This window comes from Phlebotomus papatasi, chromosome 1 (assembly GCF_024763615.1).
Source record: "Phlebotomus papatasi isolate M1 chromosome 1, Ppap_2.1, whole genome shotgun sequence".
In the NCBI taxonomy this organism is placed as follows: domain Eukaryota; kingdom Metazoa; phylum Arthropoda; class Insecta; order Diptera; family Psychodidae; genus Phlebotomus; species Phlebotomus papatasi.
Window position 1 is genome coordinate 79,696,002 of NC_077222.1, and position 13,488 is coordinate 79,709,489.

Below are 13,488 nucleotides of genomic sequence, written 5' to 3' on the forward strand. Positions count from 1 at the left end.
AATTGCTATCAGTTTGTAGAGGGCCTAAAAGCCGTAAATCATTTTGGAACTTATTTTCATTCGACTTGTCTTCACGAATCAGATGCAAATAATGTTAGGGGAAACTGGGGCACCACCAAACACCGGGTACCACCAAACACTAATTTTTATTTCTAAACTACTTGGACTATCTCGACCATTGCTTCAGTGGACAAGCATCCCTATAGTGCCTATAAATTCCTATAGGTCTTATCCTCTGAAGTCGAATATCCGATTAAAAAATCGCAGTATTTGGTGGTACCCCGTGTTTGGTGGTACCCCAGTTTCCCCTAAGCTTTCTGTCCGTTATTCAGAATTAAAAGGCCAGACGGTTAGGGACAGATATCCATTAACATAAGCATATCCCTCCTCTATGCCTTTCAAATTAGCAATTTTTTTGGCATATCTTGAAAACACGTCAAAGGATTTTTCTTTAGTTTTGGGTATGTTTTTGAAATTGTCTTGTGCGAGTATTTCGCTCATATAAGAAAATAATGGCACCAGCTATAGCGGCCAAACGGTAAGAGATAGAATCTTGGTACCTCTGGACGACTCTGGGGTCATTAGCATGCCCCTCATTTTGCCCCCATTCCTTCCCTTCCCCTTCAAAACCATATTTTTTGGGATTGCTAAAAAACGCATCGTACGATTTTTCCATTTTTGGATATGTTTTAGAGATTACCCAGGCAGACATTTCGTTTTTATATGAGAACACCGTTATATCATTCCTAATAACCTTTCTTTAAGGTCACACTCTAATTTTACTATTGACTTTTTTTAACTATTAATTATTTAACTCATTATTTTTTTCTTTCGACTCGAATAATAAATTATTATTTCTTTCTATCACACGTTATGCGTATACATATAGCGAATGCCCATAGTATTCAAAAATTTCCTTAAATTGTAAAAAGATAAAATTGCCTTCTCGAAGCAAACAATTCTTTTCCTTTTTTAGTCCTCTTGGCTGATTATTATTTAAATTTGATTGTCCTTGAGAAAACTGGAAAAGTTCTGTTCTTGACAAGAATATTTGATTCGATAACTTTTTGACTTTTCTCTTGTGAATTTTCTTTGTTTTACTTTTTTTCTTTCCCATTTTATCACAATGTCTTTTCTGTACAACCCCGTAGCAATTTTCATGTGATCTAAACCCACTCAACTATACACTTCTTGCACACGCATACAACTGACATGAGAAAAGGATGATAATACAAGAGAAAGTGGAAAGAATAACTCACACGTTTCATTCAGACATTTTTTTTCTGCCTTTCACTTTCACTAGATCTTTCGAGTAATACACTCGTTACTTTTCGAGAAGATGCTATCAAAGTGTCACACAAAAATCAAACCTTGAAGAATTCCTTTCATTTCCGCTTCAAATGGTGATAAAATTGCAATTTCCTCAAACGAAATTGTTCCAATACTGGGAATTGTGTATTTGAATTGTACAGAAAAATTTATTAATTAGCAGTTTTTCCAGATTAAAAAAGAGATAATACATACTAATATAAACTATTGTTCAGGTAAAACATAACAAATTAATATTTTGTATATAAATGAAAATTTTCATCTCCATAAAAATATATTTACTTTAGCCTCTAGGCACTGCATTGTCTAAATAAAATGTCATATAATTTATTGCATTTTAAATAAAACCAGAACATAATTAGAGCACAGTCATGTTATTTACAAAAGAAGATTATATTTATTTTAACTCACACATGATGATAGTAAAGAAATATGGAATAACTTGCATTTCATAGTTAAATGCTACTCTAATTCATTATTATTTTCCCAAAATTATGTTATCGTCAAAGAATTTTCTTATCCCATCGAATGATAGAAAAATTACAACTTTTAACTTTTTTTAAATTATAATAAATTTAATGAAAAAACATATTTGCAATAGTTTTATTGGATATGTTTGAAAAAGGGGTGGCAAAGCGTCCCAGGCTTTGCGAAATGCTCGAACTCGTGACTTAGATGCTATACCTTAAAAGTACTCTCGCATCATATACCTTTAACAGGTACTCAACCGATTTAAATCGATTCATAAATCACTCAATAGATTCCACAAAATTGTTTAAAGAGTAATAAAAATTATATTCGAACAAAAATTACTTATCGGTAAATAACTGGTTCATTACCGGTTCACAATCGATTTTGAACCGACTTATAAATCAGTCAAAATATTTCCCAAAATGCACCTTAGGAGTAATTTAATAGAATTTCTTATAAAAATTATTTATCGGTTATGAACCGGTTCATTACCGATTCAAAACCTATTGGTACCGGTTCAGTTTTATCGGAAATTCCAAGACCTTTCCAACGAGCCCAAACATGACCCCATTCGCTTGACAAATGCTCTCTCTAGTGTCTTTTTAATCTATGACCTTGAAAAACCCTATTCAACGCTATTTTTCGTCTCAGGACGAAATTTCCGCCTAGGTAATCTCTAAAACATATTCAAAAATAAAAAAAATCGCACGACGCGTTTTCGAGCAATCACAAAAAACATAGTTTTGGAGGGGAAGGGGAGGGATGGGGGGAAAATGAGGGGCATGTTAACGATCCTTGGGTCGACTTATGGGGGGGTCCCCCTTAGTTCCCAAGTCGCTATCTCTAACCGTTTGGCCTCTAGAACTGATGACAGCCGGACGGACAGACGGACAGACGAACAAACAGCGTGACGCCAAAAAACTCGAAATTTCAGATTTCTAATATTTTATCAAAATACGACTCCTTGTTCGACGTGATTCTTTATGGCTCCAGCACACCTTTTAGATCAGGAAAATTTCGTGAAGTCAAAATTCACATCTCTTTCCTCTCAAATATATTTATATATCCTACTCTTTCGCACTCTTCTTCTTTGGAATATCATTAAATTAAATTTAGTGCAACCCAGTTTTATGATCGAAAAAATGAACCACACTTACGCAAGTTTTTCAGAAAGAAAAAAATAGGGTAAAGTGGTACAAGTTGAACAATGGTACAATTTGGACAGGGCTTTTTGTCTTGATAAATTTAGTACTTCATTTTTATTTGTATATTTTTAATGCTTTAGTTTTATAATTTGGTTCCTTGTGCTTAAAAACAAATTTTGTACTGTATTTATCAAGAAAAAAGCCATGTCCAACTTGTACCGGCGAATTGTTCAACTTGTAACACTAATTCCAAATTATATTACTTTACCCTACGAATTATGATTTCATGAAGTTATACTAAACTAAAAGGTGTGCCGAAGGCATTACCCTTAAAATTCAATTCAAAATCGAATTTCACACATTTCGAGTTTCAAGCACTCCAAGGTCCCCTTGTAAAGAATCTTAGCTACCATAAGTTTATCTGAGCTTAACATTGGTCGTTTTACTTTTCTTAATTCTTCTCTCGCTTACCAAAATTTACATAAAAAGCTTTCCATTTCATTTGATACTAATACAGATTACAAAAATAGAATATATTTAGTTAAAAGGCTCCGTTTCGAGAATATTGAATCAACCTGAATAATAATAATCATAGTACAAAAACCATATAGAAATAGATGTTCGTAGTTCTAAAGCTTTTTTCTTGTGCAAATGTGAACTGTTTGGGATAACTTTTGAAATATGTAGGAACTTTCAAAAGATTTTCCATAAAAAAAATCGAGAAAAAAGATACATTCACATGGGGGGCAGTTGTAAAAGTTTTCGGAGACAGATGAAAAAGATTTTATTCCGAAATTGAGAAAAGTTATCTAAAAAGTCTTTACTTTATTATTGTTGTTCCTTGCTCTTAAATCGAAAATCATGTCCTACAGAGGGGACTTGGAAAATAAATGTAGGTGATAAGGGGATGTCGAAAAGGAAGTGAATAAAAAGGAAAGAAATAAAATATACAAATCCTATATACAAACATGATGATAGTGAGGAAATGGTAAAAGGTAAATTTTTCCCACGACATCTCATTCATAGTACACCAGAAATATTTATATTCTTCCTAGAGAGTCGAAGCTCTAATCGAGAGATGATTTTGTAACATGGGCAGGGAATAGACAGAGGCACCCCTAGAACGACTGACCTGAAAATGTGTGTGATCTAAATAAACACATCGTAAATATTTCCGACTCTATCGAATGGAGAGTATAGCGAAAATCAAGTGGGATGAAGTGCTTTTCCATATACGTTTTGAGGTGGAATGACGACGATAAACACTGACGCCCAAGAGTACTAAACTAAAAATAAACTAAGGATTTGCTCTTCGCTACAAAACCACATTCACGGTAAAATTTTAACCGGGGGAAACACACCCCAAAAAAAAAATAACAGTGGTGCTTTCCCTAGTGTTTAGCAAATCACCAGTAAATCTGTCCAAGTGGCAATGATTTTTATTGTGCACATCAATTTATTCGTCGTAATTCTCTCACTCTTCTAGCGTTTCATTTCCCCATTTATTTAGCTGTTATTCCTTTTGATTGCTTTTAATATAGATCATCTCTTCACCCAACTACAACCAGGCGCCACCATAGAATTCGTATGATTTTTTTTTTTTTGAAAAAGCCCCAGTTCTATTGATAGAATTCAAAAACAATTGAAATCAAACGCTTTTGAAACACAATGACCTATATCCCTAAGGCCATATTGCCAAATATAACATTCTGATTTTTAACGTTTCATAATTTGTTCATAATTGTTATTTTGCAAAATGTCAAACAATGAGAAAAAAAATTCCATTTGCTTTTTGGATTTATCAAAATTGGTTGAAACGTTTATTTTATTTATTTATTTATTGTTTTCTAGTAATATATGTCGAAGGTGTGTATTATATGTTGATAAGGATTTCATTCACAAAACCCAATTAGACCATTTATTTATTCTAAGATATTTTTTAAATGATGAAATAGGCCTACACAGAATTATTAGTCAATTTGAACTAGGGTAAGTATGCCAAATTTCGGCATAGTCGCATGCAAGCGCCAAAGTCTCAAGTTTGAAATGTAATATTTTTAATACAAATTGAATTTCTGTGTTACTTTTTTATAAGGATTGTTGCTTGGAACCTTGTAGACAGTTTATCGTTTTTGTTTTCTCTAAAATCATTCTTTATACATTTTAAAATGAATAAAAATGTAGACATAGCATTGGTGGCCTATTCCGGCCACCTTCATTCTCATATAGTTCCTTTCCTTTCCGAAATTCTTCCAATGCATTTTTCATTTCATCTCGCTTATCGAAGTGATATTTTTTGTTATTTTTTGCGTTGTATAATCTCTAGAGTTTGCAAAAACTAAAAATTCATGAATATTCGAGGAACAAAAAATGTGGCCGGAATTGCAAACTGGCCGGAATTTGGTACACTTACCCTAAATTTGGTGTATTTTAGAAGATTTATCTTCGAATTTGAAATGAATTACTTTTGAACTGATAACTTTGTTCAAAGAAAAACTAATTTCTGCTACTTTTTAGTTTTCTTAGCCAATATTCTATTCACCACGTTAATTTTGCAAAAATTGGCTTATTCACTTAAAAACAAACAATACCAAGCCAACTTTTAAACCACTAAATTGAATACCCCAGTTCGAGCATTCTTCGAAAACTTTTCCTCTTCATTGCCTCTTTTTATTACCCTCAAGCTGAGATATTAAATTAAATGCTGTTCAAATGGCCAGACAACAAAAGTTTATTGTCATTTCACTCTGATATTAATATAGAAAAAAGAATGTTTCCTGCTATTCAATAACTTTGATTAATTAATTAATTAGTCTACAGAAGTCTCTGAATAACTGAACAAATATTCAGAGTAGATCTTTCAAACAGAATCTCCCCGTTCAACTTTCTTCAACTCCCTTCTTATGGTAAAAATTATCTCTGTAATCTCAAAGTTTTCACTCTTTCATCCGATTTCAAGTTAATTTGATTCGGTTTCATGGCAAGCATTAAAAACTGTGGCAATGAAAACTTTGCAGAATGCTCGTAAGAATGTATTTTAATTTACATAACCAACCAATTTTGGACATATATAAAAATATGATTTTTATATTTTGAGAGGGAAGTAAAAAAAGTTTAATTTATTTCATTAATTCAGAAAAATAGCTTTTGGATGATTTTATTTGTAGAAAGTTTGCCAAAATGGAGATTTTTCCATATAGAATTATGAAATATGGAAGGTGCCATAGATATAATTTGATAGATTAAATATCTCATGTGATATTACCAGGAACAATTCAGAATTTCATTTATAAAGTTGTGCTTTGGAGTGTGAGCAACAAAAGTTATTTATAAACCTGTTCCAGTAAAGCAGAAAACTACTGGAGCGCATTAAATTAATTAAGTAATAATTGAGTAAAATTTGAATATTAACTCTGGTAAATCATGAAGTGCTTTTAACAATGCTGCTCTTTAGATTTACGTAACAAAACCTTTTCAATTTTCGATCAACGCGTTTAGAATTAATGTGAAGAACAGGAAAGTCGAGCTGTTAACATTCAACATCCCATACAAATTCAAACTGTTTAGCACTGTTTGAAACAATTTAATTAATTTTTTTTATTACAATTCGAATATTATAGTAGAATCTAAACAGGAACAGTATTTCAAAATCTTTTAAAGACGATAGATACATTAATATAGATTGATTATAGCCAGAAAACTTTTTTTATTGGTATAATGCAAGCAAACCAAATTCAAATAGGGGCAGGGGGCATTTCGAGTAACCCTTTAAAGACGAGACGCTTTTTCCTGATCAAAAATCAATAATAAAGTAGAAATTAATAAACAAAATTAATTAAATGTCTTACATCTAGCCTTGGACAATACAACAGAGTCTGATTCGGTGTATTTTTTGTTTCTATGAAAGATAAGGACAAAAATAGCCTAAAAATTTTACTAATAAAAAATGTTATGTATGTGTAGTGTACTTTCTATTCCCAAAAGGATTCTGTTTAAAAAAAATTGGAAATATAAAAAAAAAATAATAAAAAATCATTAATCAATACGGTCATTAGAAAATTCCTCACTTTTGAGCTTAAATAATTACTATACACCAAATAGTTGAAGATTTGCAAAAAATATCCTAGATTCCTAGAACCCTCTACTTTACGATCACGTACAATCATTAGAAAGAAAGAACTTTAGGTAGTCAGGAAAAATTATTTTCTCTATGGGACACGGGTGACCCAATCGTCATTGAAGGGTTAAAAGCGCAAGATTTTTAAAAGAGAAATACTCAAAATGTCATTGTCATTTGACATGATAAATTAAAGGTATATCCGTTAATAACTTAAATTTTGATCAAGTAGAAGCATGATAGCAAATGTAAAACCATTTTAGTTAGACTCTTTTTAAGAGCTTGAAGGTCCAGAGTTAAGGAATAATTGTAAGGGTCATAAATTACTCTGCTAAATTGCCAAAATCAATAATTCATAACTCAGTACAGTATTTGCTTAAACTTAAAACATCGGAGGAATATCCATTGATCAAATCATTTAAAGAAAATATCAATAAATCACTGATCACGATATTTTTTAGAGAGATTAAAATATAACCTACGATTGACTAGATTGCATAGACCGCATAGAAGATCTGTAAGGGAAGGCATTTAAGCTTCGTACATACTCTGGCTAACATTTCATATTTTTCCATATGACTTATATTATCTGGAAATGTGTGATGCAATTACTGAGAATTACTGATTTTGACGATTTAGCAGAGTTGTTCCTTGCTTTTGGACCTTTAAACTCTTAAAGAGTGTCTAAATTCTAATATGCGTCATTTTCACGCATTTTAGAATAATATTAAGGCATTTTTAGCTGAAATTCTTTATTATTGCTCAAACTCAAAGAAAGAGAGCAGTTATATAACGACTTTTTTTTCAAATAGTCACCGCTCTAGAGCTCAAACGGTAAAAGTTATCATCTTCCGGTTTTCAATGACCCCCAATAAAAGAACATTATCTCTAGAAGTTTTTTTCCTATTCCCCTCACCCGCTTCCAAAACTATATTTTTTAGTTTATTTTGAGAATGGATGTATCGATTTCTTTTAATTTAAGATATGTTTTAGAAGCAGCTTAAGCGAACATTTTGTCCAAACATAACGCATAATAATAATAATACCCAGATCAGAAAATTCGCCATTATGAATTATTGCAAGTCAAAGGTCTAATGGCCTCTACACACTAGAGAAATTTATGTCCATATTAGAATTTTCCTACACAAGCATCGGTAATTTGCTTCAAAATGGACATATATTTTTCTAATGTGTAGAGGCCTTAACACTTTGAGGAGCTAATTTTTAACCGATTTGGTTGAACTTGGATTTTTTGGAAGAGTATTGAAATTTCGAACGCGGCTGCAACGATCTTCAACGGTAATGAATCGGTTATGTACCGATAATTCTTTTTTTTATTTATTAATAAATTTAATCGGTATTAAACCAGTATAAACAAAAATTCATGTGAAAAGATATTTCACGAATATTTCTTTGTCGTGAGTTCGATGAGCACCCCACAAATCTGGGACGCTTTGCCATCTCTTTTTTACAATAGAAATTGATATTAACCTTTGCTTTTGAAAGCTAGGGGAATGTTGGCATAGTTCGCACAGAGTGAACCTTCAAACAACGCAAATTTTCTCTTTGTTTACAAAGAGCTAGTTCGTTATTTCTTATCCATAAGATAGATAATTATTAAGCTTATGAATCGAGATGAGAAATGGTAAGTCAGCTCTTTGCAAACAAAGATAAAATTCACATCTTTTGAAGGTTCACTCTGTGCGAACCATGCCCACATTCCCCTATATGCTCATATCTGCACCAGATATTTCATGAGAAAAGGAAAATTCACAGTGAAATAATTTTAATTTTCCTGGAAATCAGACAGCCAGAATTTTGATTAACTTCGATGAGCAATATACCCAAAGATAAAACATGAGCTATGGAATATTTTCCTAAAATTCACTGCGCAATTGAGAAATTAATAGGTCAAATTCGCACATTTCAAAAGTATTTACTACTACCCCAGTTCCCCCTATATGAGTAAGGTAAAACGGAGTAATCTAAAATAATTTTCAATTTGGAATTTTCAGATTTCTTCACTATTTCAGATGTGCAAAAAAAACTACAAAGAAAAGTAGTTCATTTTCTTTTACTTTGTGGTCGTCCTCTTCTCTATTGGGATATTATCATATTTTTATTCGCTTTATTACAGGCTTCCGTAAATTTGAAAAAATACCTACAGGACATATTTTCATAGAAAATTTATTCATCTACACCTTTGTAAAACACCGTTTTCTCTATGAGAAAAGTGAGAAAACGAGAAAAGCGCTTTTCAAGCTATTTTAGAAAAAAAGCACATAAAAGACTGCAAATCGTTTGACCAATGCAAACAACAAGCGGCGAGACATGATAATGACGTTTCTTTTCGCCGTGAGACATTAGAAATTGCTTCGCTTTTTTCTTACTTTTTGCTCTATACATTTTATTACTTTTTACCCCAAGTGGCCATTGTTAATAAAAGAATTTCTGGAGAAAAAAATTTTTGTGAATTTCTAAAATATATAGCGGATTCTTATTCAAAAAATTCAAATTATTTAGAAAATATTCACTAGTGCATCAATTTTGGAAAATAAATAGGTAATAATTGTTATCTTCTGCAAGGAAAATATTTCAAAAATAGGGCCAAAAATTTCGATTTTTTTATTTTCTAAATTCTTGTTCGAATTTTAAGAAACATACGACATTGAAGCAGGTCTATGGAGGCTATCTATAGAAAAAAAATTGAACCGCTATCTCTTTTACCTTGGAAGATATTGAATTTTGAATTTTTCGATTTGTGACTTTTTGCCCCAGTCTCCCCTACCCATCTGAAATAGTGAGGAAATCCTAAAATTGTTCTAAATTGGAAATGGTTGCGAATTACAATTGCCCTGTTTCACCCTATTAAAACATACTCTTGCAAAGCTTAGACCCGATCGAACTGATGTCGAGTTTCGTCTTACGCTGTCTGCACACTAGAAGCAATTTTCGTAAAAAATTGCCTTTTTTTTAAATTCTGACGTTTCTGCCTATAAGGACAGGGGAAATTTTCTTTAATAAGGCATTTTTTTAAAGAAATTTCTCCTAGTGTGTAGAGGCCATTAGGCAACAAAAGCCAGTAAAAAATGTATAACATAATCATTATCCACAGCATACATTCTTAGCTATTTTGAAATGGTTTTGTTTTTAGAAATAGTCAGTGCTTATTTAGTTACTGACACATTTATAGAAATGTTTATTGATTCATAAATTACATGAGCTTTGAAAAACTTGAAAAGGGTACGTACACACAATGTGCGAGCTGTGAGATCAATCGATTTCCGGAAAGCGTTTGATGTCTAGGCCTTTGTGCTAAAATTTCTTCCTGGTTCAATTCTGTACACTCAAATGTATCGATCTAATCGAAAATATATGTGTACCTTATACCCTGCTGCCTTATTCGTGAAAATTCGCATTTCTTCCCCTTCCCTAGTAACTTTCTTATACTTCTCCCGTCATAAAACACAGTTCTATGCGTGATTTTTTTTTTCTTCAAGAGATTTTCGAGGGTGGCAGTCGATGATGAATATGAACCACCATCCGACACACTTGACTTGCGGATAGAAAACTGCGAAAGTCTTTGTAGAAGCTTTTAACCAAAAGTCTCCTTGTCGACTTGTACGAAAAATTTCACCATAGAGAAACGAAGAACGTCAACATTCTCATTTCTTAAGTGATTTATTCTCTCTATATATGTATATAATGGAAAACATTTCTCATACACCCCTCGACAAATCCCCATCAAACTCCTCGTTGGAAAATTATACTTAACGTGGCACAACGTCTCTCAGTCACGAGAGAGTAAAGGAGATGGCAATAAAGTTTTGCGGGATGAGAAAAATTCTCTTTAGTTAATTCGCTAAATTAATTTGGGCAATTCATTTTTCCTTATAACTGAGGTCTGTTCTAGCCATTGTTGCTGCCCTTTTTCTACGAGAAGCTACTATACACTGAGATTATAATTCATTCTTATAAGATGATGTAGTAGCGATAATGGGAGAAGTTAATGAATAAGACTAAAGTTCACTTAATTTACCAATCATATTTGGAGGATTTTCAGAATTCGCATTTCGGTTAGTCATGGGATTAAAGGATGCAAATTGATGTGACTAAGAGAATTCACGAAGAAAAAACTTAAATGAAATTTTGATAAAATTAACAAAGTCTACCTGCAACTTTTCTTCTTTGCTAGTCTTGGACCCGGGGCTGCTGGATGTTGTAGTACCACCCCCTGGTTGGGCGGTCAAACCAGAAGGAGCCGACACAAGACGCTCACAGTAGCATCCTTCCAGGAAAATCAAACCCGACGGTCTCGTCGATTGCTCACTTTCATAGTAGAAGAGAAGATTCTGCAAAAGGAATTCCAAGTATTTCGTCCATATTACATCTTACTAGATACAAAAGAAGAGTAATAATGTTCGACAAATTATCAATTCATGAATGGCAAAAATTTAATTTCTCTTCTGTGAAAAGCACCAAGTAGAGGAGATAACAAAAACGCAAAATAAATTGTTAAAGCGTAAAGAATTCATTTGTTATTCAATCTCATGATCATGAATCAATAAATTTTGTCTCTTTGATTATGTGCTACATGTGATTTTCTTGTGACATGGAAATGAACATATTTGTAGCAGATTATTCACGAAATTAAAAACAAAATCCTCCTACACAAATTCTTTTTGATCCGACTGTACAGGTAGAGCCGTAATCCCTCAATTTTTCGATATCCACAAACATTTATTCGCCGTTCAAATTTTATTATAACTTTGGAAACCTGGAGTTTCGAGATAATATTGCGGAAGTGCCACCCCTCCATTTGCATTAAAACCTAAAAGCCATATTCGAGAAACGGAAAATTCAACTTTTTGAAAGACTCTTCCTTAAGTAATAGATCTAATCTTCCATTTTACCCTTGTTTTTTTGACTTCTTTTCTTTTTTTTTGCTCTTGCTTTTTTCAGAGACAGACAAAATCCCGAAATCCAAAATCCCGAATGCCAAAATCCTGAAATGCATGAAATTATATGGAGGATAATGTGTAGAATAATTTCCCAAGACACAGAAAATTTCCCTTTGCCTCCAGCAAACGCGAATGCAATCATGGGAGTAACTATTACACTTTTAAGAATTTGGGATTTTGGCTTACGGGATTTTTTGGTTCGGGTTTTTGGCTTTCGGGATTTTGACCGAGATCCGTTTTTTATCCTTGTTCTATGGGGATCTCAGTGGCGCAATAGGCAAGACAGCTGGCTCTTGGGCGGTTAGATCTCTGGCTCGCCTCTCACAATCTGAGTTCAAATTCCCCCATGGTGCAAGCAACAGTTTGTCAGAAAAGAAAAACATTTTCACTGTGATAAAACGTAATAAAATTCACCTGCCTGAGGAAAGCGTTCCTGGGCGATTTACGACCGGTAAGTTCTTAAAATATTAGCACATTGTAAAATTACATTCTAATTCAAAATAAAGTGTCTCGACAGGATTAATAATAACCTTGTTCTATACCATAATCATAATTTTAGTAATCTAAATGAAAATGCTTTTTAAGGACATACAGGGGGTGTCCATAGTTTGTTGCCTAATGCATGTTTGAGAAATCAAGTGAAAAAAATGATAGAGAAAATTACTTTTTCAAATTTTGCTTTTTGCAGATGAGTTCCCTGTAATCCGTAGATATTATTTATATTTTTCAAAAAAAAAAATAATTTTATTTCATATCAAAAAAATTGTTTTCCAAAAGTTGGTCACTTTTGAGAAATCAAAAGTTGTTTGCCTCATTTAAAAAACTAATGATGCAACCAACTTAATGATAACCGGTTACATTTTGAGTTTATGTCATTTGAGAGGCAAATGGTGGACAGCCCACCTCTCCTTACATTTCATGTCACAAAAAATTTCTAATTTCGAAGCTATATTACATCATGATAAGACTCAATTTTATTAAAAAATGTGAGATTTACCCAATTTTAAAGCTGCCCAAATTCGAAAGATCCCTACTTCATCCTAGAGCCCTTTATGACTTAAGCCGAGAGATGACTTAACATAATTATAATCAAAATAATGATCACACCTAACTGGCAAGTTCTCTTTTTACAGTAGACTGTCTCAAATTCGGGAATTTAGGACCAAAATGTCACCAGAATTAGAGAGAAATTCGCGCGACTAACTTATTAAAATTCTACGATTTTTTATTCAACTTCGTACGGGCCAATCCATCTCAAGACGACCATAGGGGTACCCTTCATGGTCTTAGATGTTTCTGAATTTTACATATGTTAAAGTACACGATAAAATAATATACCCCTATTTTTTTTTTCGTCCGAAAAAAAATCCTGGCCGGAGATACATGGCGTCAAAGATGGCGCCTCGCGCTTCATTCCTCAATTGCGATTTTTAGCAAATATTTTAAAATGCTCTATTTCGGGAAC

General features: G+C 32.7%; 1 protein-coding gene across 1 annotated transcript in view; it reads right to left on the bottom strand.

The window, feature by feature from the left end:
- LOC129810252 (ras-specific guanine nucleotide-releasing factor 2-like) overlaps positions 1-13,488 on the bottom strand; it is a 107,174-nt gene that overhangs the window by 71,671 nt on the left and 22,015 nt on the right. The window contains exon 3 of the mRNA XM_055860592.1: positions 11,235-11,414. Coding sequence (XP_055716567.1) covers positions 11,235-11,414 — 180 coding nt within the window. The remainder of the gene's footprint in view (positions 1-11,234; positions 11,415-13,488) is intronic.